The sequence below is a fragment of the Plecotus auritus genome, assembly GCF_963455305.1.
Source record: "Plecotus auritus genome assembly, chromosome: 9".
NCBI classification, from domain to species: domain Eukaryota; kingdom Metazoa; phylum Chordata; class Mammalia; order Chiroptera; family Vespertilionidae; genus Plecotus; species Plecotus auritus.
Window position 1 is genome coordinate 77617323 of NC_137783.1, and position 25855 is coordinate 77643177.

At 43.8% G+C, this 25855-nt stretch overlaps 2 protein-coding genes across 3 annotated transcripts in view; one reads left to right on the top strand and one right to left on the bottom strand.

Annotated features, from left to right (window-relative positions):
- PDGFD (platelet derived growth factor D) overlaps positions 1 to 25855 on the bottom strand; it is a 279623-nt gene that overhangs the window by 123947 nt on the left and 129821 nt on the right. The gene's annotated exons all lie outside the window — the stretch shown is intronic.
- Positions 24414 to 25682, top strand: DDI1 (DNA damage inducible 1 homolog 1; the record flags this gene model as incomplete). The annotated part of the gene is made up of 1 exon (XM_080641017.1): positions 24414 to 25682. The coding sequence occupies exon 1, from the start codon at positions 24447 to 24449 to the stop codon at positions 25680 to 25682; it is 1236 nt and encodes a 411-aa protein (XP_080497143.1). The 5' UTR covers positions 24414 to 24446.

The following is a 25855-nucleotide window of genomic DNA, read 5'->3' on the forward strand; positions in this document are numbered from 1 at the left end:
AGCTCTTGCTCTGAAAAGGGTGTTTATGATATGTTTGGTGTGAAGGGAGGTTGGCAGAAAATCTGTCTTCCACACTTGGCATGTAGTACCACTTAAGAAATATTGGTCAGAGTAAAGTGAATTTTGTGAAGAAATTTCTGACATTTTCAACCTTCAGAAACCTCTCTCCTCAGTACTACTTGGGCGTTTTTCCTATCTATTTTATTAACCAGTACATATAAATGAATACCAAAGCTATCAGATAGGAAGATTGGGCCTCTATTCATTGGAGGCTGACTGACACCCACTTTAGTCAAGCTTCAGTCCTCATCTCCTTCTTTCTCCAGTTCAGGTGTCCAGTCTGGCACTCAACATAGTCTTTATCACTATCCTGTTCACCCTCACCCACCTCTGTTCCAAAAACAATAGTCCATCCAATTAGTGATCTTCATAAACCCCAAGTACTAGAACATGAAAGTAATTGGTAAATGGTAACAGAAATGTGGAAGTCTTGATCTTTTCCCTCATCTGTGAGATTCTTTGTGGGTGTCTGATACATGTCTTACAAAGACTTACTCTGCTGGCATTGTATACCTCTTTATCTTCTTACTTATACCAAGATGCTAACTTTTGTAAATGTGTCATTGTATTTACACCTCTAGAGAGATTTGAAAACTAGTAGAGTGACTTGCTGTTCTCACTGGTACGCAATTATGGGACAGAGGGAATTTATATTAAAATTATTAACAGAGTACCTTATTATGATAGAGTAAGTGGGCTGTGGGGAAGAGAAATAACATTCCTGGGGTCTGGCATTGTAACAGAAAACATGTGCTATGTTATTGACTTTGCCTGAATCACTCGTTCTTTTACGGTCTTCCACTTCCCAGTCTGGAAGCTTCTGAAAAATAAGACTGTCATTCACTGTTGTATCATGACCTAATGGGAGAAAATAGGAGGCATTCAATAACTAGTTGTTGAATGAATGAAATTCAGAATATTCCGTGAGCAAGATACTTATGTGCATTTATACTGGAGGAATTAACCAATCAGCCCATTTGTTGAATATGGAGGTTCATTGGCAGTTTTGAAGCCAAAATTCACAAACATTGTAGACTGCTTCTGTAAACTAAGATGTCTTTTGGGAATTCTGTCCAACTCATGTGATACCCTCTTCTCTGTGAATAGTAATCCAAGGTGTTCTCAGGTGACACCATTCCTCAGGGGTGAACCACGGCCACTAATGTTTCTGCCTCACCATCGGGGCCCTGGCCCTTGCACATTTTGTCTGCCATGGCATGCCCTTTTCTGTTTCCCTTTCATGCCTCAATGAATGAATTCATCCTTGAGTCTCAAATGCATGACACAGTGCCTGGCACAAGATGAGGCCCAGGAACATCTGAGAAATAAATTATTCGAGGCTGATAACATTTTAAAAGCCTCTTTCTTATAGTAAAATTCTACCACATTATGGCTTGGACCCAATTAACCACAAACTATTAACACATGTATTCAGCATTTATTAGTTCATACAAGGCACAGTGATAGATGTTACAGGGCACATATACAAAAAACGTAATCCTAAAAAATATTATACAAAGAAGGAAAATCACACGCATTTAATCCTGAATGCCAACTCTGAAAGAAATTGATGTTTCCAGAGTAATGCATTGAGAAGATTTATTTTTAAAAATTAAATTTATTGGGGTGACAATGGTTAATAAAATCACACAGGTTTCAAGTGTACAACTCTATAAAACACCATCTGCATACTGCATTGTATGCTCATCACCCAAAGTCAAGACTCTTTCTGTCCCCATTTTTTCCCCCTTTGCCCACTTCTAACCCCGCCACCTCCTTTTCCTCCTGGCTATCACCATACTGTTGTCCATGTCTGTCTTTCTGTCTGTCTGTCTATCTATCTATCTATCTATCTATCTATCTATCTATCTATCTATCTCTCTATCTATCTGTCATCTATCTATCTTTAATCTCTTCACCTTTTTTCACCCAGCTCCCAACCCCCTTCCTCTCTGACGCTATTCTATGTGTCTAAGATTGCAGATATGCTCTGAGGGAAAGAATATCATGTATAATTATTAATATCTACCTTGAGAATGAAAGGTGGGTAAGCGGTCATGTACACGTGTTATATTTGCCACCCCTATTATAAAAGGCTTACCATGAATAACTTTTTTTTTTCTTAAAAAAAAGCTATGTTTAAGTGGAGTGTTCTGTACTACTTTCTAGCTGTGTGTCTCTGGGAAGCAATATCTCCCACTCTTGGTGGCAGTTTCTTCCTCTGCTAAATTGTGATAACATTAACTTCTCTGTGGAACTGTTATAAGGACAAAAAAATGTGAAAATTCTTTACAAAATCTAAAGCAGAAATGATTGAAATGTCATTTAGTTAAACAGATACCCAGAAAAATAATACAAAGAAGTAAACAAGCAATGAATTCTAGGCAGCAAATGTTTTAGGAGTTCAGAGGGTGGTGAGGCAGTTTCTTAGCACAATTTATTGTTTCAGAAAGGAGAAGTAACATGTGTAATAAAAAATGTAGAGATGGAGACATATATCTAATATTTTAAATTTGGCTTTCCTTGACACTATTTCTAGAAATGTTATACTCTGGAGCTATTTCATTATTTTTTTTCTAATAAGTTTGAGGTGACTAGGACTGTTAACATAATACACTGAAATTATTGATATATTAGGGGCCCAGTGCATGAATTTGTGCACCTTGAAAGGAACTGTGGGCCATGAGGCTTTGGTGGGCACAGGGGCGGGTCTCGGCCCATCCTCCGTGCCCCTGCCTGTCCCCTTCTGCTGCAACCCCTGTCTGCTGGCAGCCCCGCTCTTGCTGACTCCACTCCCATGCGCTGACTACACTGGCTCTGCTAGCAACCGCTACTGGCACCAGCCCCAGTTACTCCATGTCATCAGTCACACCTGCTGACGCTGGGCACCAGCAGCAGATGCGAGTGCTGGATGGGACTGTGGCACACAAGGAGCAAAGAATTTTCATTAACCACCAGAGGCTCACCCCGATGACAGTGACTGGCCCCCTGCCTTGGTCTGGTGCCCCTGCATACCTGCTCCGCAATCCTGCCACGGCCGATGCCCACCATGTTATGCGCATGCCCCCTGGTGGTCAGCACATGTCATAGCGACCAGTTGTTTGGTTGTTCTACCGTTCGGTCTATTTGAATATTAGAGTTTTATATATATAGATATAAAAGGCTAAGTGACAGACCATTTGTCCGTCCAACCATCTGACGGTCCAACCGACTGGCCAGCTGATACATATGACATGCACTGGCAATTTAAAAATAAATATTGACTCATGCATGCGTGATATTTGTCCCTGTCTGACACTGGCCTCCCATGTAAATTAATTCAAAGACAGTTTCCCGTGATGCCAGCATTTGCAATGACTATTAATAAATCACAAGGACAAACTCCAGACAGAGTGGGAATAGTCCTACCTGAACCCATTTTGAACATGGTCAGTTACATGTTGCTTTCTCTCGAGTTCAAAGAGCGTGTGACATTAAAGTTAAAGTTGTAAATACTTCATCACAAGGGAAATTAGTCAAGCACTCTGAAAGTGTTTTTACCCTTTTTTTCTATTTTTATAATTTTTTCTTTACTGGTTAAAGTATTAAATATGTGTCCTCATTTTCCCATTTTCCCCCCACCCCCCCCCACTCGTGCCCTCACCCACCTGTTGTCTGTGTTACTCTTAATGTGGTATACAGGGAGATATTAGGATAAGTTTAATCAATTTATCAGTCATTGTTGTTTTTTTTTTAATATATCTTTATTGATTTTAGAGAGGAAGGAAGAGGGAAAGAGAGTTAGAAACATCAATGAGAGCAAATCATTGATTAGCTGCCTCCTGCACACTCCCCACTGGGGATCAAGCCTGCAACCCAGGCATGTGCCCTTGACCGGAATCAAACCTGGGACCCTTCAGTCTGCAGGCTGATGCTCTATCCACTGAGCCAAACCAGCTAGGGCAGTCATTATTTTTATCAATGTTGTTTTTATATCATGTTTTTGTTGTTTTTACATTATGTCTTTGTTGTTGTTATATCATGTTATTATTTATTTATTAATCAATTTATATATTATTTTCATATATATTTTACTAATTTTCTTTCATCTCTGACACTTCTATTATAGAGAAAGGGCAAATAGCAATATTAAAATATTTCTTCTAATTCATTTCTTTCAATGTGCATGAATCCATGCACCAGGCCACTAGTAAACCCATATCTGATCTGACTTTATTGATTTAATCTCCCAAAGATATTACAAATAATTTATTGATAGCTACTAAATGAAAATAAAAATGAAAAAATGTTCCAATTTAACAAGATAAGAAAATATGTTAGACAAGGCAGATAAGTATTAATAAATGAATTATTTTATTAGATCACAGCTATGTTTTGATAGGTACCTTGTATACATTAGGGACACAGTAAAAGTTTCTAGAATATGTTGAAAAAGGCAATGGAAAACATATTTTTCTATTTAGATCTAGGGAAATGGATATATTTTACAGTGGATATATTTAGGATACAGTCATACTTTCTAGTCCATTTTTCTTATGCCCAAACATAAATGCCAAGTTTCATATATGTCCTAATATTATATTACTAGAGGCCCGGAGGTGGGGGGGTTCCTCAGCCCAGACTGCCCCCTCTCACAGTCCAGGAGCCCTCAGGGGATGTCCTACTGACAGCTTAGTCCGGCCTCCCTCTGTGGCAGGCGACCAGGCCGATCAGGTGAAGGGGCCGCCCCCATCACCCAGCTGCTGCTGTCACCTTCGGCCACCGTGGCTGCGTGCCCTCGGCCTTCGCAGCTGCCACGGCTTTGTCTGGAAAGCCATCCAGAACTACGTCCGGAAGACGTCTGGTCTATCTAGTCTAATTAGCATATTACCCATAGTAAAAGTATAGATTCCCTGCATGAGTCTGTACTAAGAATAGAATCATTTCAAATGGATGGGAACATTAATGCCAATTTAATAAAGGTATTAAATTCATTGTATTTTAATACAATTTCTGGGAAAGAAATTTCCCAGTTAGTATAGCAAAGAACAAAAACAGAATGTGATGCACAAATACCATAAATTTGTCAATGAAAGAAGAATGTTTTAAACAGGGATATAACAGTCTTTAACCATTTCCTAAAGAGGAGGAATTTTAACCTAATATTAGAATACATGTATGCTGACATATATAAAGTTACACTCATCAGTTTGCTTTCTTAAAATAATTATGTTAAAGTAAAAACTGAGTTATTGATCTACAGTGTGGACTCAACTGATTTCATACTACTCTTTGTATTTTCCTTCCAAGTTCTAACTTAATGCATACCATCAGGATAATGTTCAAGATTGATATTTGGACTCAAGAACATAGAGTGACAGCTGCATTAAATTATGCAGCTTTGGTGAATAGACTGGACCAATAGGACTGCTTATAGAATAATGTTTGCCTGATTATTATTCAGTGTGATAGTACAGCAATATGCACTTTGAGTAATACTAATAAAAAACAGTTTTTACTCCTCCAATTTCTTAGGCCAATTTCCAAAATAATTGGTGCCAAACACATTATGAGGAAGAAAAAATCTGACCTTAAACTTCACGAAAATAAAAGTGAAACAATATTATATCTTGGTTTCTGGTTTTACAATGTTAAGCCAAAATTTAGTGTTTATATCTGAACCTTAACAAATATTTAGTTACAGTATGTTCACACACACTAAACTTATAGGCCATTTTTATAGATGTCAAAGTTTCCTGGATTTGAATAATTTATACTAATAAAAGGGTAATATGCTAATTAGACTGAGAGACCTTCCGGGAGACCTGTCGGATGTCCTTCCAGACAGAGCCATGGTAGCAGGGTGGAGGCAGAGGCGGTTAGGGGTGATCAGGCCGGCAGGGGAGGGGCAGTTGGGGGTGAGCAGGCTGGCAAGGGGGGTCAGTTGAGTGCAAGCAGGTTGGCAGGGGGGCAGTTGGGGGCAAGCAGACTGGTGGAGGGAGCAGTTGGGGCAATCAGGCTGGCAGGGGGGCAGTTGGGAGCGAGCAGGCTGGCAGGGGGGCAGTTGAGTGTGAGCAGGTTGGCGGGGGGCAGTTAGGGGCAAGCAGGCTGTCAGGGGGGCAGTTGGGGGCAAGCAGGCCAGCAGAGGGGGCAGTTGGGGGCAATCAGGCTTGCAGGGGGGGGCAGTTAAGGGTGATCAGGCCAGAAGGGGGGCAGTTGGAGGCAAACAGGCTGGCAGGCAGAGTGGTTAGGGGTGATCAGGCAGGCAGGCAGGTGAGTAGTTAGGATCCAGCAGTCCCGGATTGCGAGAGGGATGTCCAACTGCCAGTTAAACCAGCAGTCAGACATCCCCTGAGTGGTCCCAGATTGGAGACGGTGCAGGCTGGGCTGAGGGATACCCTGCCCCCGTGCACGAGTTTCATGCACCAAGCCACTAGTCTATATATATATAAAAGCCTAAGTGACCTTACAACTAAATGACAGAACAACTGGAACCACTGGACCACAGGCAGGTAGCTATGATGTGCACTGACCCAGACCTTGCTGCTGCTCTGAATCTGGTTCACTCGCACCCCAGACCCTGACAGGAGGGAGGAGGAGCCCGATTCCTCGCAGAATCAGCTGTGCCTTAGCTTGCTTCTGGGACCAACCTCATGCGGTCCCTCCCCCAGGCACCGCACCCCACAAATTGATCAGCCCAGATCACTGGCCAGGCCGAGGGACCCCACCTGTGCACGAATGTGTGCACCAGGCCTCTAGTAACTATATAAAATGCAAAACTGTTTTTATTTGCTGAAAGGTTTATTGGTTTGTACTTCCAGCTAGTAGAAAATGAAAACTATGGAACAATGATTGCCCAAAGGAACAAAACAGATACACAAACCTTTGATTTATTAACCATAGTAAAACCTGCAGCAGCTCACTTAATAAAGCAGCTACAGCCCTACTGGGGGGGCTCCCCAGGGTAAAATGTTCCACTTTGTATAGCTTTGTATGTAATTAAAAATCTATCTCAACTATGACCTTGAATATATTCTGGAATAAGTTATAATTAAATAACTAGAATCTCTAGTCAATAACAGCTGCAAGATAAGCAACAAAAATATATTCTGAGTGGTGGTGTATTTATATCTTTCAAAACTATAAACTTCTTTGCTCCAATGCATTTCAAATAGAATGTCAGCCATTCTGCTATTCAGGGAGCTCTTGATCTCAAATGATTCAATCACTCTTTTGAAATTAGTAAGGCAAAGCTACTTCCATCTCACACAATTCACCAAAAGCATACTTATGTAATCATTCTAGAAATGCACCTAACTACTTGGCAGCATTTAAGAAGTGTTGATTTTGAGTACAAGGAATAAAAGATGGAATTGACTATTATTTTATCAATAATGTTTTTCATAAAGAGACATGCTATTGATTCTTTCTTAGTAAATTTCATAATTTCTTCTAATGTCTAGTCTTAATATCATGTAAAGACATTTAGGTATGTGACATTTCTTATCACTGTTAAGAAATGTCACATACCTTATCCATGAAAAATATTAAGTAGCCAGAGAATAAAGATTAATTAAATACAATCTCAGTAAACATTAAGTAAACAGAGGTGCTCAGCATTTCTCTTCCAACTAGTATTATAGCCACTATAAACTCTCAAATGGAAGTTTATAGATTGGCAAAATGCCCATTATAACCTACACATTTACTGCAGACATTTTCCTAGAAAGGATTTACCTCTTACACCTAAAAGTCAAATCTGTGTCTCTAACATTAGCCATGTTTTAATATATAAACACTAGTGTGCCACTGCACAAATTTGTGCATATTGAAAGGAAATTAATTAGAAGGTGGCTGGCAGGGAGGGACTGGATGAGAGGGGCTGGACATGCCCTGGAGCCAACCTTCTGTAGTCCCTCCTGGCGTCTGTGGAGTGAACAGGTTCCCTCCTGCAGGTGGGGTCCCTCAGCCTGGCCTGCAGGAATTGGGCCAAAACCAGCTCTCCAACATCCCCCAAGGGGTCCCAGAATGTGAGAGGGCACTCTGCAAAGTTGCTGTCGTACAGGGTGTGGAACCCAAATGCAAGTGTGAAGTAAACCAGATTCGGGGCGACAGTGACCCAGCAACAATATAACCCATGGCCAAAGGTGGAATCGTGCAGCCCCGCGAGGACTAAGACTCCCTTATCTCTGGTTTCAGAGTGTGTCATCCCAGAACCACAGCTGCCAGGTCACTGCAGCTCGGCAGCTCCTGCATGGTCATTGCGCATCATAGCGACCAGTCAGACGGTGGGAGGGACACTTAGTGCATATATATATATTAGAGGCCTGGTGCATGAAATTCGTGCATGGGGGTGTGTCCCTCAGCCCAGCCTGCACCCTCTCCAATCTAGGACCCCTCGAGGGATGTCTGACTGCCCTCCCCTGCAGGCCTGGTCACCCCTAACTGCCCTCCCCTGCAGGCTTGATCACCCCCAACTGCCCTCCCTTGCAGGCCTGGTCCCTCCCAACTGCCCTCCCCTGCTGGCCATCTTGTGGCTGCCATCTTGTGTCCACCTGGGGCAGCCATCTTTGACCACATAGGGGCAGCCATCTTGTGTGTTGGAGTGATGGTCAATTTGCATATTACCCTTTTATTAGATAGGATAGAGGCCTGGTGCACGGGTGGGGGCCGGCTGGTTTACCCTGAAGGGTGTCCTGGATCAGGGTGGGGGTTCCCTTGGGGCATGGGGCGGCCTGGGCGAGGGGCCTGTGGTGGTTTGCAAGCTGGCCATGCCCCCCAGCAACCCCAGTGGAGGCCCTGGTATCTGGGATTTATTTATCTTCTATAATTGAAACTTTGTAGCCTTGAGCGGAGGCCAGGGCAGGCCAGGAAGCTTGGCTTCCTCCATCGCTGGGGAAACCCAAGCCTCCTGCTCACTCTGTGACCACAGCCATCTTGGTTGGGTTAATTTGCATACTCGCTCCTGATTGGCTGGTGAGCGTGGCTCATGGGCGTAGCGGAGGTACGGTCAATTTGCATGTTTCTCTTTTATTAGTGTAATATATGTATCTTAGAGTAATATATATATATTGCTAACCTAAGAAAAAAAGGTGTACAAACTTGGACACTTTGACTAGTGTTAATACGATGTGAAACACTTTTACAACACTGCTGCTTTTGACAGCTTCTTATAAACATAACCATATGTGTCATTGTGCAGCATTAACTAAGTCACTGAGAGAAAAACCACAGGAGTGAAGGGTTGCTTTCCGTTGGGACCCCCAGAACAAAAAGTTCTCAAAAGATACATCCGTTGACATTTAGTGTCAATATATTTTCACATTGGACTAAAAGTTTTGATGAAAAATAAGTAAATCAAAAGGATTAGTATCTCCAAGTATAAGCTTAAGAATACATTTGAACATGATGATGATATGATGAAAAAAAAGAAATTAAACAACACTTGCTCATTACTTATCATGCTACTAGTCTACCTGTATTTCACATGTAAAACAAATTGGTCAGAGAATAGACTTTTCTTCAAAGAATCTCCATAAATTGACTGAATGGCATACAAATAACTGAGACCTAAGTCACTGTCTCTCTAATGTTTGCTAATAATGTGAAAACAATGACAGAGGCTCATAAGGCTGCTGTCAAAAGTGTGCATACAAATGACCTATTTGCACACATAAGTGTCAAGCCTGTATAAGCTCTACTGAAGAAGTGATCCCAGGAAGTCATGGGCAGAATATAGAATAAGCCTTAACCAAGTATCACAACATGATCAACATTTGAAAATAAGCCCTGAATCAATGTCAGGTGGATTTCTCAGGAGTCCACAGTACGTCAACACAGGAGCCTTTGAAATGTAAAGAAATGTATGCACAGAACTCTAAGTGTCAAAGCAGGGGACTGAACCTCAACATACCCAAAGTCCATGCCCTCAATATTCATGTCAACCTGTCTGCCTGATACATTTTATTATATACTAGTGGCCTGGTGCACAAAATTCGTGCATAGGGGGGGAGTGTCCCTCAACCTGGCCTGCACCCTCTCCAATCTGGGACCCCTCAAATGATGTCCTACTGCTGGTTTACAGGGATTGGGCCTAAACTGGCAGTTGGACATCCCTCTCGCAATCTGGGACTGCTGGCTCCTAACCGCTCACCTATCTGCCTGCCTGATTGCCCCTAACCACTCTGCCTGCAGGCCTGCTCACCACCAACTGCCCCCCCCATGCTAGTGTGCTCACCCCCAACTGCCCCCCCTGCTGGCCTGCTCGCCTTCTCCTTCCCTCCCCAACAGCCTGCTTGCCGCCAACTGCCCCCATGTTGGCCTGCTCACTCCAAACTGCCCACCCCCTGCTGTCCTGATCACCCTCAACAGACCCCCACTGACAGCCTGCTCACCCCCAACTGGCCCCCCTGCTGGTCTGCTCACCCCCAACTGCCCCCCGTTGGCCTGCTCACTCCAAACTGCCCCCCCTGCTGTCCTGATCACCCTCAACTGACCCCCACTGATGGGCTGCTCACCCCCAACTGGACCCCTGCTGGTCTGCTCACCCAAAACTTCCCTCCCCTCTTGGCCTCTAACCGCCTCTACCTCAGATCCGCCACCAAGGCTTTGTCCAGAAGAACGTCTGGAAGGTCTCCCAGTGTAATTAGCATATTACCCTTTTTTTAGTATAGACTAGAGGCCCAGTGCATAAAATTCATGCACGGGGGAGGGTGTCCCTCAGCCCAGCCTGTACCCTCTCCAATCTGGGACCCCTCGAGGGCTGTCTGACTGCCTGTTTAGACCCGATCCTGGTGGGATCAGGCCTAAACAGGCAGTCAGACATCCCTCTCACAATCCAGGACTGCTGGCTCCCAACTGCTCGACTGCCTGCCTTCCTGATTGCCCCTAACCACTTCTGCCTGCCAGCCTGATCACCCCCTAACCACTCCCCTGCCAGCCTGATTGATGTCTAACTGCTCCCCTGCCAGCCTGTTTGCCCCCAACTGCCCTCCTCTCCAGGCCTGGTCACCCCTAACTGCCCTCCTCTGCCGGCCTGGTCACCCCTACCTGCCCTCCCCTGCCAGCCTGGTTGCCCCCAACTGCCCTCCTCTGCAGGCCTGGGTCTCCCCCAACTGCCCTCCCCTGCAGGACTGGGCCCCCCCAACTGCTCTCCCCTGCAAGCCTGGGTCCCTCCCAATTGCCTTTCCCTGCATGCCTGCGTGCCCTCAACTTCCCTCATCTGCTGGCTTGGTCAGCCCTAACTGCCCTCCCCTGCTGGCTTGATCACCCACAACTTCCCTCCCTTGCAGGCCTGGTCCCTCCCAACTGCCCTCCCCTGCTGGCCATCTTGTGGTGGCCATCTTTTGTCCACATGGGGGCAGGATCTTTGACCACATGGGGGCAGCCATCTTGTGTTTTGGAGTGATGGTCAATCTGCATATTACTCTTTTATTAGATAGGGTAGAGGCCTGGTGCATGGGTGGGGCCAGCTGGTTTGCCCTGAAGGGTGTCCCAGATCAGGGTGGGGGTTCCCTTGGGGCATGGGGTGGCCTGGGCAAGGGGCCTGTGGTGGTTTGCAGGCGGCCACGCTCCCTGGTGATCCAAGCGGAGGCCCTGGTATCTGGGGTTTATTTATCTTCTACAATTGAAACTTTGTAGCCTGGAGTGGAGCCAAGCCTTCTGCTTGCTCCATGGCGGCAGCCATTTTTTTTTTGGATTTATGTATCTTCTATAATTGAAACTTTGTAGCCTTAAGTGAGGCCTGGGCTGGCCAGGGTGTGCGGAAAGCTTGGGTTCCTCCATCGCCGGGGGCAACCCTAGCCTCCTGCTCTTTCCAGCTTTGTGGCTACTGCCATTTCTGTTTGGATTTATGTATCTTCTATCATTGAAACTTTGTAGCCTTGAGTGGAGGCCTAGGCCGGCAAGGGCAGGCGGAAAGCTTGGCTTCCTCCATGGCTGGGAAAACCCAAGCTTCCCTCCTGCTCTCTGTGGCCGTAGCCATCTTGATTGGGTCTATTTGCATATTCACTCCTGATTGGCTTGTGGGCGTGGTTTGTGGGCGTGGCTTGTGGGTGTAGCAGAGTGATAGTTAATTTGCATATTACTCTTTTATTAGATAGGATAATGTTACTAGAGGCTCGGTGCACAAAATTTCCGCATGGGGGGTGTCCCTCAGCCCAGCCTGCACTCTCTCCAATCTGGGACCCCATGAGGGATGTCCGATGGGCTGTTTAGGCCCGATCCTACTAGGATCGGGCCTAAACAGCCCGTCGGACATCCCTCTCACAATCCAGGACTGCTGGCTCCCAACTGCTTGCCTGCCTGCCTTCCTGATTGCCCCTAACTGCTTCTGCCTGCCAACCTGATCACCCCCTAACCACTCCCCTGCCAGCCTGATTGATGCCTAACTGCTCCCCTGCCAGCCTGTTTGCCCCTAACTGCCCTCCCCTGTAGACCTGGGTCTCCCCAACTGTCCTTCCCTGCAGGACCGGTTGCCCCCAACTTCCCTCCTCTGCCAGCCTGGTCACCCCTAACTGCCCTCCCCTGCAGGCTTGATCACCCCCAACTGCCCTCCCCTGCTGGCCTGATTGCCCACAACTGCCCTCCCTTGCAGGCCTGGTCCCTCCCAACTGCCCTCCCCTGCAGGCCATCTTGTGGCTGCCATCTTGTGTCCACATGGGGGCAGCCATCTTTGACCACATGGGGGCAGCCATCTTGTGTGCTGGAGTGATGGTCAATTTGCATATTACTCTTTTATTAGATAGGATAGAGGCCTGGTGCATGAGTGGGGGCCAGCTGGTTTGCCCTGAAGCGTGTCCTGGATCAGGGTGGGGGTTCCCTTGGGGTGTGGGGTGGCCTGGGCGAGGGGCCTGTGGTGGTTTGCAGGCCGGCCACACCCCCTGGCGACCCAAGCAGAGGCCCTGGTATCTGGGATTTATTTATCTTCTACAATTGAAACTTTGTAGCCTTCAGCAGAGCCAAGCCTCCTGCTTGCTCCACGGCCGCAGCCATTTTTGTTGGGATTTATTTATCTTCTATAATTGAAACTTTGTAGCCTTCAGTGGAGGCCAAGGCAGGCCAGCGCTGCGGAAACTTGGCTTCCTCCATCACCTGGGGCAACTCAAGCCTCCTGCTCTCTCCGTGGCCGCAGCCATCTTGGTTGGGTTAATTTGCATACTCTCTCCTGATTGACTGGTGGGTATGGCTTGTGGGTGTAACAGAGGTACAGTCAATTTGCATTTTACTCTTTTATTAGATAGGATACAGTACTATGTATAGTTTATAAATACACACATATTAAGAGTGAGATCAAAGTTGGCTTTTTTTAAACTAATAAGGTGCACCATCAAGATCTCTTGAAGTCCTTCTCTAAGAGATTGCATCTATTGTCCCAGGGCCACATGGATCAATGACCTCTGGCAAAATAGCATATCTTTAAAGGGACTTTTAGATGGCTGCTGCTGAATGTGCTGAGAAGTCCCGACATTGGCTAACCGCAGGGCCTCATGGTTACACTGTCCAGTCCAAATGACTTGGGGCATCTACTCTGAGTGTTTCATTTCCTCAGCCCTGTAGTTGCTTTCAGGGTTTGGTTAATAAAGTAAACAAAAAGGCCTTTGAAGAAAGAGTCCCTTAAAATGAGGCACTCCCATTGTTCCATCTAAGACATAATTGTCCACAGGAGTGATTCTAAATAATAATTTATGAGAAAGATGATACTTATATTCTTGGTGTCAACCTCAACAGTTTGGTTGAATGTAATATAAGCAATACTATCTATTTTTTTGTTAATCCTCACTTAAGGATATTTTTAGAGAAAGTGAAAGGGAGGATGAAGAGACAGAGAGAGAGAGACATCAATATGTCTCTCACATCAATTGGTTGCCTCCTGCACTCAAGGGACCTTGTTGTCTACTTTCTTTAATCAACAAAAACACCTTGCAGACTATTACAATTAAAAATGACATGAGCCCTGGCCAGGTAGTCCATTGGTTAGAGCATCGGCCCAAGGTTGTGGGTTTGATCTCCTGTCAGGGAACAAACAAGAAGCAACCAATGAACTCATAAATAAATAGAACACACAAATTGATGTTTCTCTCTCTGTCTCTCTCTAAAATCAATACATTTTTAAAAAATGACATGAATAAATTGTTGACATAATGCACTATTAAGAGATTCCAGTTTTGAAGGATACTTCCTAGTTTTGAAACAGATTTGATGATCAAGTTTTGCTACTGTTTTGGGCAACCCAAAATAAAAGCTTGAAGGGAGTAGGAATAGCTCAAAAGCACAACAACACCCAATTAAAATTAATAAGGGGTTAAAATTAATCTATATATTTCCTTCAGAATTTATAATTTCCTTCCTCTCTTCTTACTTTTCCAGTTTGCTAATTATTGTTTGTATTTATATGAGGTAACTAATAATTTACTTCTGTATAGTGCTTTTCCATTTATAAGAAAAAATTAAATTATCCATCAATACTAAAACCCTATGGAAAAGAGATTGCTGTCACCCCCATTTTACATAAAAAATGAAACTAAACAAAATTATTGCTTTGTCCAAGGACATTCAGATAATAAATGACAAATTCAGGGAAGTATAACCCTACTTTCATGACTTCAAAGATACAGCAGGCTTTCTATCTTACCGATCTTTGTATAATATCAAGTTCTTGTGTGTGTGTGTGTGTGTGTGTGTGTGTGTGTGTGTGTGTGACTTTATCCAGAACTGCAGATATAGAATATTGTTGTTTTACATAAGGACAGAGTAACATATCTTGATTAAATGTTTGATATTAGTTTTTGAAGATGTCTGTGTTTTGTTGATATTCTTTTGACAACCACAGCAGCAGCTTGAGTGAATAGTTTCAAGGAACAGAACACACAGTCTTCTTTGTAAGAAGTGATGTCATTCATTTTAGAGTCTGTTTTATTAAAAGCACAGCATGATTTTTTTCTCTAAATGAGGTATCTTTCTATCTAGGATCATCCTAATTATTTTAGATGAAAAATTCAATACCATAAAGGATTGATCTTACTCGGGCTATAAAAGGGAAGGTGGACACCTGAGGCTAACCACTAAAGTTGCTAAATATTCATCCCAGCAAACACAAATTATATCTCCTACTTGAAGTTGTCAATGTTTGTTTACATTGTTTTTCCAAGTTGGCTTGCTGCAAATTCCAGAGCTGATGATCCTGTTTGCTTTAAACTTTCCTATAAAGAAATAGTCTGAGAGCTCAGTTTTAATATCAGAAACCATGACTGGAGTGGGGCTCCCCTTCTTGATGCCAATCCAATGCCAGTAGATTTTCATGTTGCATAAGTAGTAATTTACAAGTTACCCTTGGAACATTTGGTCTAATGTCTCTTAGTCACAGGCACAAAGAGCCCACCTCAACTCTATGATTTAGTAAGAACATAAAACAAAATAAAATCAAGTCTTCATTCAAAATTAAGTGTTTTAAAGAAAAATAAGGAAATACAAAAAAAATATAAAAGACTCAAAAACAGTTTTGTTAGCATTGCCCAGATATTTCTGTTCCATTTCATTTACAGTTTGTAAAGAAAAGGATCAATGATAAATCAGAAGGTGAGTCTCTGATTTTGAGACACATAGTGTGTGGTTACTCTGATTAGTTCTTGTCCTCTGGAGGCCTCCAAAGAGGGACTACTTACATTCTGTGAATAAGTGCACTGAAATAACTGACCAATACGTGAGTGAGTAGGGACATAGAAACAGTTAAGCACATTTTATGAGTTGAATAAAATAGAATATATAGAGTGAAATGGAAATAATAATGGAACAGTGACAAGCACTGGAGACAATAACACTCATGTCTCTCAGAATAGAGAGACAGCCCACTGAGACAATAACACTCCCAAACCATTCCAATAATACAAAGGAAAATGCTCTGGACCTAATGTCAATGCAATGGTCTAAAAAAAATTCTCATTGCATCTAGACTGCTAAATTTAATGTTTCTGAAAAAAAAAAGTAAAAGATGAATTGATTTCTCTATCTCTTTTTTTTAAATGAAGCTTTTGTTTATCAGGCTTTGTTTTTCATTTCCATGGCTGGAACACAATTACATTCTATAGACAGATGGGTTTTAGCCATGCTAATTACCATCATGATCAGTTAACTCAGCTGCTGTTCAGAATGGGGAAAGCTATATAAACAACATTCTGGAAAATTTCTCTTTTATAGGACAGTTGTAGAAACATCACCTATCATGCATATAATTCAGGAAATATCCAATTGACCACATTGTTGTGACAAAATGGGCTTTTTTTCATTTGAGGCCTTTTTACTATATCTTTGCCCTGTCAGGAAACTGAAATGCATGCCTGTTGCAAAGACAGTTAACCCAAAGTGTCACCATAAATAAAGTGACTTGCCATGTACCTAGCTTTGGGGGTGGCAGAGCCAGTGGCTAGAGGCATCAGACCCTTCCTGTTTGGGTAGACTGCATGCTATCACTCTGTACCCTGCAGTTAGCAGTCTCATGTGTCAGAGGTGAATGTGTGAATAATATGAAAACTAGTCACCTTCAAAATGTTCTGCATTATAACATAGATATGTGTGCAACTCCATTAGCACCTTCTACAAAATTAAAATTATATCCACAAATTTTATACATTTATATGAATAGTTCCACAATGAGTTTTTGAAATTCCTGATGCAGCCTCTACTTGCTTTCTATCTCACAGACTGGAGAGTACCATAGGCTAAGACAGATGGGCAATGTATGCCCAAGTCTTTAGGAATCTTTAGTAACTCTAAAGCAGATGCAGGTGAACTGAGAAAAAGACCTACACAGAGTTCAATTCAGGATGGACTCAACTCAACTAGTCAGGCTCTGTGCCAGAAAGAAACATGAGCATCCATTCTGCTTGTGTCTGTGTGAATTGGGTTTGCAAAGATTACTTTTTATGAAGGCTACTCTACTATTCCTTCCCTACCCCAATCCTATCGCCCTACAGCACCCATTGGTCATAGGATCTACAAGAAAAAAATGAACAGTAAAACGTATGTATGAGGAGAAGGGAGCTGAGGGAATGGTATGATACCACAAGGGAAGGATTATTTCTCCAAACCCAGGTAAGTAAAATTTTACTATGGCTATGATCAAATCATTCTTCCAGGCGCAACTCAATGAGCATTGTACATAGTCCTATCCACTCCCTGCACTCCCCCACCCAAACAACCACTTTCTCTTCTAAGCAAGCACAGTATTTTATTCACATATCTACTATGTAAATTAATTTCATATTAATTTCTATTATGTAAAATAATCCAAAGGGCATGAGCCTTATCTCTCCTAGTAGATCTCTTGTCCTTTGAAGGAGGAAAGTGACTCCTATTCATCCTTCTGTCTTCAAAGCCCCTAGTCCACTGACTTGCTCATAGGAAGTGGTCATGAAATATTTACTGTGGAGGAATTATTAACATGTTTCTGAGTTCATATACAAAGAGCAGAAAACTAACAATGTAAATACTAAACAAGTCTGTAACTTTCCAAATATATATACTTCTGGGCCATTAATAAAACCAAAGCAAAACACTTCCAAAGAATGATGTTGCCCTCCACTGATTTCCCACTAGGAATGATTATACTGGAAGGACAAACAGCATAAAAGCATAGAAACCACACACGAAAGTAGACCCAAATAGAAAATAAATACAAACTGGTTTCAGACCTTAGCAGCATCCTCCTGGCAGCGGAGAGAAAGGACTCATGAAAATCTAGGATTTTATTGCCTCCTTTTCATTGCCACTCTTATCCACTGTGTAGGCTGACTGTTATTTTGCCAATCATTCAAGCATTTCTGGTTATACATCATGATGAATTCCCTCTGTTAGGGACTTTGGAGTTTCAAGGTTGAATAAGATAAGGTATTTAACATTAAAAATAACCAATGTTGCAAACATCTCCTGCAAATCCTTTTAATGAAATGAAGATATAATCTGTAAAATATAAGTATAAAAAAGATGCAATAAAGGTGCTGACTTTCAAACCTCTAGTTTTATATTTTAGTCTAATGCACGCTATTGTTCTTGGAGATTACTGAAGTATACTGCTTTAAGATTTTGGCATCTTTCCTAAGCTGCATTGAAAATCTCAAGTGATCATTTAACTGTCTTAATAAGTCTTGATTACACTTTATTTTAAAAGTAATACCTGTCGCATAAGACAGAAATCCAAACACAGCAAGCTAATATACTTGCTTAACAGGTTTTAATTATTGTATATGCTACATAAAGACATTTATGCAGCTACTCTATTTTTTTTAAAAGGCATTTATTTTGCTCTGTAAAGCAAGCAATGGTACTTTAAATGTCAGTAGAACCATCAATTATCTGGATTTTTTGCTGCATTAAGTTTTTATAAAGAGAAAAGTTATAAAAGATATTATTGTGGATTTATTCCAAAAATAACTTCGGAGTTATTTACTTGGCCAGTGTGAAATCAGAGTCATCTTTTCTATTTTCTGTGTATTTAGGCTATACAATGGGAATTGATTTTCTAAGTGATAGCCCTGAGAACTTGGAGGAGTCTCACTTATCAAAGAAAGATTCAATTATGTTGTTATATTGTACTTATCAAGGAATAAAGTAAGGGAACATATTTCACAAAAGGCTCCTCAAGAAAAGTTGCAATAAACTTCAGTTGCCTAGATTAGCACATCTAGATGATTCTGACTACCCATTTCTTGGTGGCCCAAGCAATATGGATTTATGGTATAAGAACATTTTACTTTTAGCAGTATCTATATAGTATATTCCCAATGACCCTCCAATTGTCATATAATCAGAACAGGTTTTTAATTAAAATTTTGAGGTAAGAGAATTATATACAGGGTAGGGCAAAAGCAGGTTTCCAGTTGTGAATACATGAAACAGAGAATTTATTCTTGTATTATTATTTATTAACTATTATATTATTTTCCATACAATCAACTGTAAACCTACTTTTGCCCAACCCTGTATATACACTGAGTGGCCAGATTATTATGATCTCTGAACGCATAAAAATCTGGCCACTCAGTGTGTGTGTGTGTGTGTGTGTGTGTGTGTGTGTGTGTGTGTATTAGAGGCCTGGTGCATGAATTCGTGCATGGGTGGGGTCTGGCCAGCCTAGCCAGGTGGAGGGGACATGGGCGGTTGGCTGGCCTGCCTGCTGGTCGAACTCCTGGTCTAGGGGACAATTTGCATATTAGCCTTTTATTATATAGGATATACACTGAGTGGCCAGATTATTATGCGTTCAGAGATCATAATAATCTGGCCATTCAGTGTAGTAGTTGAATCACCAATAGTGCTGAGTGAAATGAAAGATTCCAACAATATATAAATAGAAGTATTAAACATCCCCAAGAGTCTGTGTTTACCTTTTCAGATTCCAGGCTGTTTTGCAATAGAGGTTAAAAGCCTGGATGGGTGGCTGAGCTAGAGAAAACAAAGGATCTTTGCCAATCCTGACATTGTGTGAGCAATAGAGTGATGACAGTTAATTGGCCAAACCTTGAGGCCCTTGGATTTCTTTGATGTATTCTCAAAAAGGGTAAATTGTATAAAATGCCAACTAAAGTAAAGAATGTCCACCAAGCCCTAACTGGTTTGGCTCAGTGGATAGAGCGTCAGCCTGTGGACTCAAGGGTCCCAGGTTCGATTCCGGTCAAGGGCATGTACCTTGGTTGCAGGCACATCCCCAGTAGGGGGTGTGCAGGAGGCAGCTGATCGATGTTTCTCTCTCTACGATGTTTCTAACTCTCTATCACTCTACCTTCCTCTTTGTAAAAAATCAATAAAATGTATTAAAAAAAAAAAAAGAATGTCCACCAATAGACAAGTGGATAAAAAAGTGGTGGTACATATATGCAATGGAATATTACTTGGCCATAAAAAAGAACACAATTTACTATTTTTGACAGCATGGTTTATGCTAAGTGAAGTAAGTCAGTCAGGGAAAATCAAATACCATATGTTTTCACTTTTTTGTGGAATTTTAAGAACAATATAAATGAATGAACAAAAAAGCAACAGACTCATAGATACAGAGAACAGACTGATGGTTGCCAGAGTAGAGGGGGTTAGGGGACTAGGTGAAATAGGTAAAATGTTTGAGAAATACAGACTAGTATTTATAAACTAGTCATGGGGATGTAGAGTACAGCATGGGAATATAGGTAACAATAATGTAATGACTATATAATACTAGAGGCCCAGTGCATGAAATTTGTGTATGGGGGGGTGGGGGAGTGTCCCTCAGCCCAGCCTGCACCCTCTCCAATCTGGGACCCCTCAAGGGATGTCCGACTGCCCACTGGGATTGGGCCTAAACGGGCAGTCGGACATCCCTCTCACAATCCAGGACTGCTGGCTCCCAATTGCTCGCCTGCCTGCCTTCCTGATTGCCCCTAACTGCTTCTGCCTGCCAGCCTGATCACTCCCTAACCACTCCCCTGCCAGCCTGATTGAGGCCTAACTGCTCCCCTGCCAGCCTGTTTGCCCCTAACTGCCCTCCCCTGCAGGCCTGGTCACCCCTAACTGCCCTCCCCTGCAGGCCTGGTCACCCCTAACTACCCTCCCCTACAGGCCTGGTATCCCCCAACTGCTCTCCCCTGCAGGCCTGGCCCCTCCCAACTGCCCTCCCCTGCTGGCCATCTTGTGGTGGCCATCTTGTGTCCACATGGGGGCAGGATCTTTGACCACATGGGGGCAGCCATCTTGTGTGTTGGAGTGATGGTCAATCTGCATATTACTCTTATTCAATAGGATGGTGCCAGTTGGGTACTGGAAATATTGTGAGGAACACTTTGTAAAGTATATGATTGTGTAATCATGATGCTATACATCTGAAACTAATATAAAATAATATTGAATGTAAACTATAATTGAAAACATTTTTTAAATATGTAAAAATAATTTCATCCACTTAAAAAATCCCCACCTAGCATTATTTGCCTAATCCTATCTAATAAAGAGGGAATATGCTAATTGACCATCACTCTATCACAAAGATGGCTGCACCCACAGCTGAGGCCAAGTTCCCTCAAAGAGCCTTAACAAGCAATCAGCAGGGACCTGAGGCTATGCCCTCCCCTGCCCCCATGGGGCTTGACAGGGAACCTCAGGCCTTGCCACACCCAGCAGGGCTTGACAGGGGACCTCAAGGTGCGCTTCCTGTCCTGGTGCTGGGCTAGGGGACCTCAGGCTGCTCCCTCCGCCCCAGAGCCAGGCTGGGGGGCCTCAGGCCATGCCCCCCACCAGGTAGGTTTTGACAGGGAACCTCAGGCCATGCCTCCCACCCAGCAGGGCTTGACAGGGGACCTCAAGGTGCACCCCCAGTGCTGGGTCGGGGGATTTCAGGTCGCACCCCCTCCCAGTGGGGCTTGATGGGGGACCTGAGGCTGCGCCCTCCTCCTGGTGCAGGGCCAGGGAACCTGAGGCTATGCCCCCTGCCCAGCGGGGCTTGACAAGGGTGGGGCTGGCCGGGTCTGGATCTAGCCCAATGTGGGGGGCCGGCCGGGTCTGGGTCTCATGCGATTTTGAGGTGCATGTGGCGGGGACTTGAGTCTGGGTCCCGTGGTGAGCCCCAGACTCTGACAGGAGGAAGGTTTTCATATACATTTTACTAATTTTCTTTCATCTCTGACACTTCTATTATAGAGAAAGGGCAAATAGCAATATTAAATTATTTCTTCTAATTAATCCCCTTTTAATATGCACAAATTTCGTACACCAGGCCACTAGTTTATTAAGATTTAAAAAAACAAACAAACTGTCTAAGCTGGTTGTTGGGGGGAAAAAGGCCTATGGAATGTATGCCTCCCTGGCGTCTCATCTGTTCTGCAGCAGAGTAATTTGCATGTGGCCTGTCCCACATGATAGTTGTTCCTAAACTCTGCAGAAACCACGACTGACCTCTGATGAACTACTTCGGATGTTAAGAACTACAGAAGAAATTTATTAACTTAATATTTTGGGGGTTAAAGGGCCATCCATTTCCACAGATAATGAAAAATAGATCTAAATAGTTTATAACTTTCTACAGAGAAATCGCAATCCTAGATTTCCCTCCTAAAATTTGTCAGGTCCTCCATCTCATGAAGGGCTGCCCTTCCAGTTAGAGGCCTCCCTCCCCTCAGCCTTTGTCTCTCCACCCTGGCCCACTCCCACCTGGGAACTTCCTATCATCCCCGAATGCCTGAGTCTTGAAGGAACCCTTCTCTGACCAATAATCCTCCCCACCTTCTTCACTTATTCTCCAGATATAATTGTTTTCTCCATTGTGTGCCAGCTTCTGCGGTGGATTTTTTCACCCCCCCAATTTGTATGTGTGCTTGTGCATGTGTCCTCTTTCAGACTGTGAACCCCATTAAGAACAGCCTAATTCATGATGGATTGCTTTACTGTCATCATTACAACTTAGTTCTAATCACTAGTCTGTTAATAACTACCTGGGGGCTTTATGTAGATCCATCTCATAGGTGAAGATGCTGGATGAGATGATATTTAAGGGATATAAAAACAATAACATTCTGTGATTATTAAGGAAGAAAAACAGCCTAAAATTAATATTACTCATGTGTGTGTTCCTAAAACTTAACACATGCTTCATATACAGTGGGTATTCAGTCAACATTTCCAATATACTGAATAAGAATATAGAAATAGTATGATCATTAGAGCAATGAGTGAGACATACTTTTCATGAGAAGACAAACACATGACAAACAGGTTCCACAAAAATAAAATTATTTAGGCTGTTGCAAAATCCTCCTCTAAGTCAGGGTGCAGGACGTCTGACAAAACTTGAAATAAGGGGGTTGGGAGACCAGGCAGAGGATACCATCTTTTAGTTCTTAAATAGATACACCTGGGAAGACTAAGCCCGGGAAGCTTGAGCTCTTTTACGGCAAAATACTTTGTGAAATATAAAGGAAAAAACGGGCCCACAAGGATTTCTACCCAGCCACTATTTGTCCTTAAGGACATCTGTACCTTTACTCTGCCAGCCTGCACTCTGGGGTGCCTATGCGTTGGGGGCGCCGTGCACCTAGCATCAAGCGCTAGGCATATCTGGCCTCCAGTATGGCATTCTGATGCATTTTACACAGAACTGATGTCAAATTGGTCTCCTCAAAGATTCATCTCACTCATCCATCCCAGGTAGTGAATGGCCTATTTCTAACCAGTCTCCTACTCTGGAGACCCTCTCCGTTATCCACACACACTCTCCTTTTACACTCCCCACATCCAGTGGGCAAACACACCCTGTTCATCCTACTCCAGAAACACGTTTATTCCTCACAGTGTCGGCTTTAGTCTTTCTTATATTTTCATGTTCTAGTAACAGCTCCCTCTTTGGGCCTGTAGTTGTCCCTGCTGTCACATGTCCTCCATATGTTGCAAAAAAAAAAAAAAAAAGCCAAAACTGTTCCTTAAATCAATTAAATAAAAAGTCACAAATACCTGCTTCTAAACTTTTCCATTTCTAGTTCCTTTCTCTTTATTTTCTTTTTATTCCCTCCTTTTTATATTTTTAAAGGGAGAATCTTGCCTATTAATATTTAAGTTCCTTGGATTCATATGTGACTATAAATTGGTTTGAATAATTTTTTTCCAGCTTCATATAGTCTGTCATTCAAAATCATATATATATAGTTCGCTTCTTAGTTAAATATCACAGGAAGTAATAGGCCTTGTCATGAATTTTCACTTTTGTTCATGCAATTCTTTTTGTCTAGAGTGACTCTCACCGTTTTTCACATGGAAAATGTTCATCCTTCAATGGCCTTGAACATCTATCTCCTCTTTAGAAACACATCTCTGTTCTGCTCATTAGTATGTTGCATGTGCCTTTGTAAAGGCACTCCCCCCTCCCCCCCCTATTACAATTCCCCATTTACCATCAATCCCTACCTAGAATGTGAGACTCTCAAGGGCAGATACCCAGCCTGATACCAAGCACATAGCATGAGTCTTGCCACTAGGAAACAAGGACTCACTGTTTGGGGGTTAAATAAAAGTATGAAGAATACAATTCTCAGATGAACACAGTGATTATTAATATGTTGTTCAGGAAAAGTTGAAATGTCTTCGGTTAAACAGGCTTTGAAGGGCGAGCCTTGGAACCTCATTGACCTGAGTAACTTTGTTTCTATGTGAACAGACATTCTTAGTTCCAAAGAGCACAGGTTCAAATGAACGTTGGAACACAACACGCTACCTCCAGGTTCCAGGGGGCCAGGCAGCCGGCACTGAGGCTGGCAGGCAGCCCCCAGGCTGGTGAGTGGCGGGGCCTCTCTGAGAGGTGACTGAACTTAAACGCAGGCTGAGCCATCAAGGAGGCCAGCTCCAGCCAGCCCGTGAACCGATGCCCTCTGCCCACATGGCCTTCCTGGGCGCGAGCCATGCTGGTCACCGTGTACTGTGTGCGCAGGGACCTCTCCGAGGTGACCTTCTCCCTCCAGGTCAGCTCTGAGTTTGAGCTCCACAATTTCCGTGTCCTCTGCGGGCTGGAGTCTGGCATCCCCGCCGAGGAGACGCAGATCATCTACATGGAGCGAATCCTCACCGACGACTACTGCTCCCTGGGCTCCTATGGCCTCAGAGACGGCGACATGGTGGTTTTACTTCAGAAGGACAACATGGGGCCCCCTTCTTTGGGACGGACATCAAGCCTGCCGCGAGTGGATTTCGCTGGGATAGCCACGCCTGGGACCTCCACCGCCCGGCGGCAGCAGCAGCAGCCCCAGCAGCAGCAGCAGCAGCAGCAGCAGCAGCCGCCGCCACGGGCACAATCGGTCAGGCAGTTCCGAGGCTTAGACTCGGGAGAGATGCCATCAGCTCACGGCGTGGAAAGCCCTGCCCTGATCCGAAGCATGCTGCTCTCCAACCCCCACGACCTGTCACTGCTGCGGGAACGCAACCCTCCCTTGGCGGAGGCCCTGCTCAGCGGAAACCTCGAGACATTTTCTCAGGTTCTGACGGAGCAGCGACGAGAGAGGGCCCTGCGAGAGCAGGAGAAGCTTCGCCTCTACTCTGCCGACCCATTTGATTTGGAAGCTCAGGCCCGAATCGAAGAAGAAATTCGGCAGCGAAACATCGAGGAAAACATGAACATCGCAATGGAAGAGGCCCCCGAGAGCTTTGGGCAGGTGGCCATGCTGTATATCAACTGCAGAGTGAACGGCCACCCCATGAAGGCCTTTGTGGACTCGGGCGCGCAGATGACCATCATGAGCCAAGCCTGCGCGGAGAGGTGCAACATCATCCGGCTGGTGGACCGGAGGTGGGCGGGGATCGCGAAAGGGGTGGGCACACAGAGGATTATCGGCCGCGTCCATCTAGCTCAGATCCAAATCGAAGGCGATTTCTTACAATGCTCTTTCTCTATCCTCGAGGAGCAGCCCATGGACATGCTCCTCGGGCTCGACATGCTCAGGAGACACCAGTGTTCCATTGACCTGAAGAGAAACGTGCTGGTGATCGGCACCACGGGCACACAGACCCCCTTTCTTCCGGAGGGAGAGTTGCCCCGGTGTGCGAAGCTGGTAAGTGGTCCTGGGCAAGACGAGTCTTCAGACAAGGAAGTAGCAAATGCTATTAAACATTCGGTCAAGGGACCAGGACGAAAAAAGCATTGAAAGAGTTCAGAAATCAGCCATCAACCGGAGAGATCTCAGGTTCCCGGGAATTATAAAACATGAACTCCCTGGCAATGTAACCATTAAAAACATCAGTAACCACTAACCCTGGCCTTGGGATCAAGTTCTTAGACCTGTAACCATGTGAAGTGGGATGGCCTGATTTTGGCCCC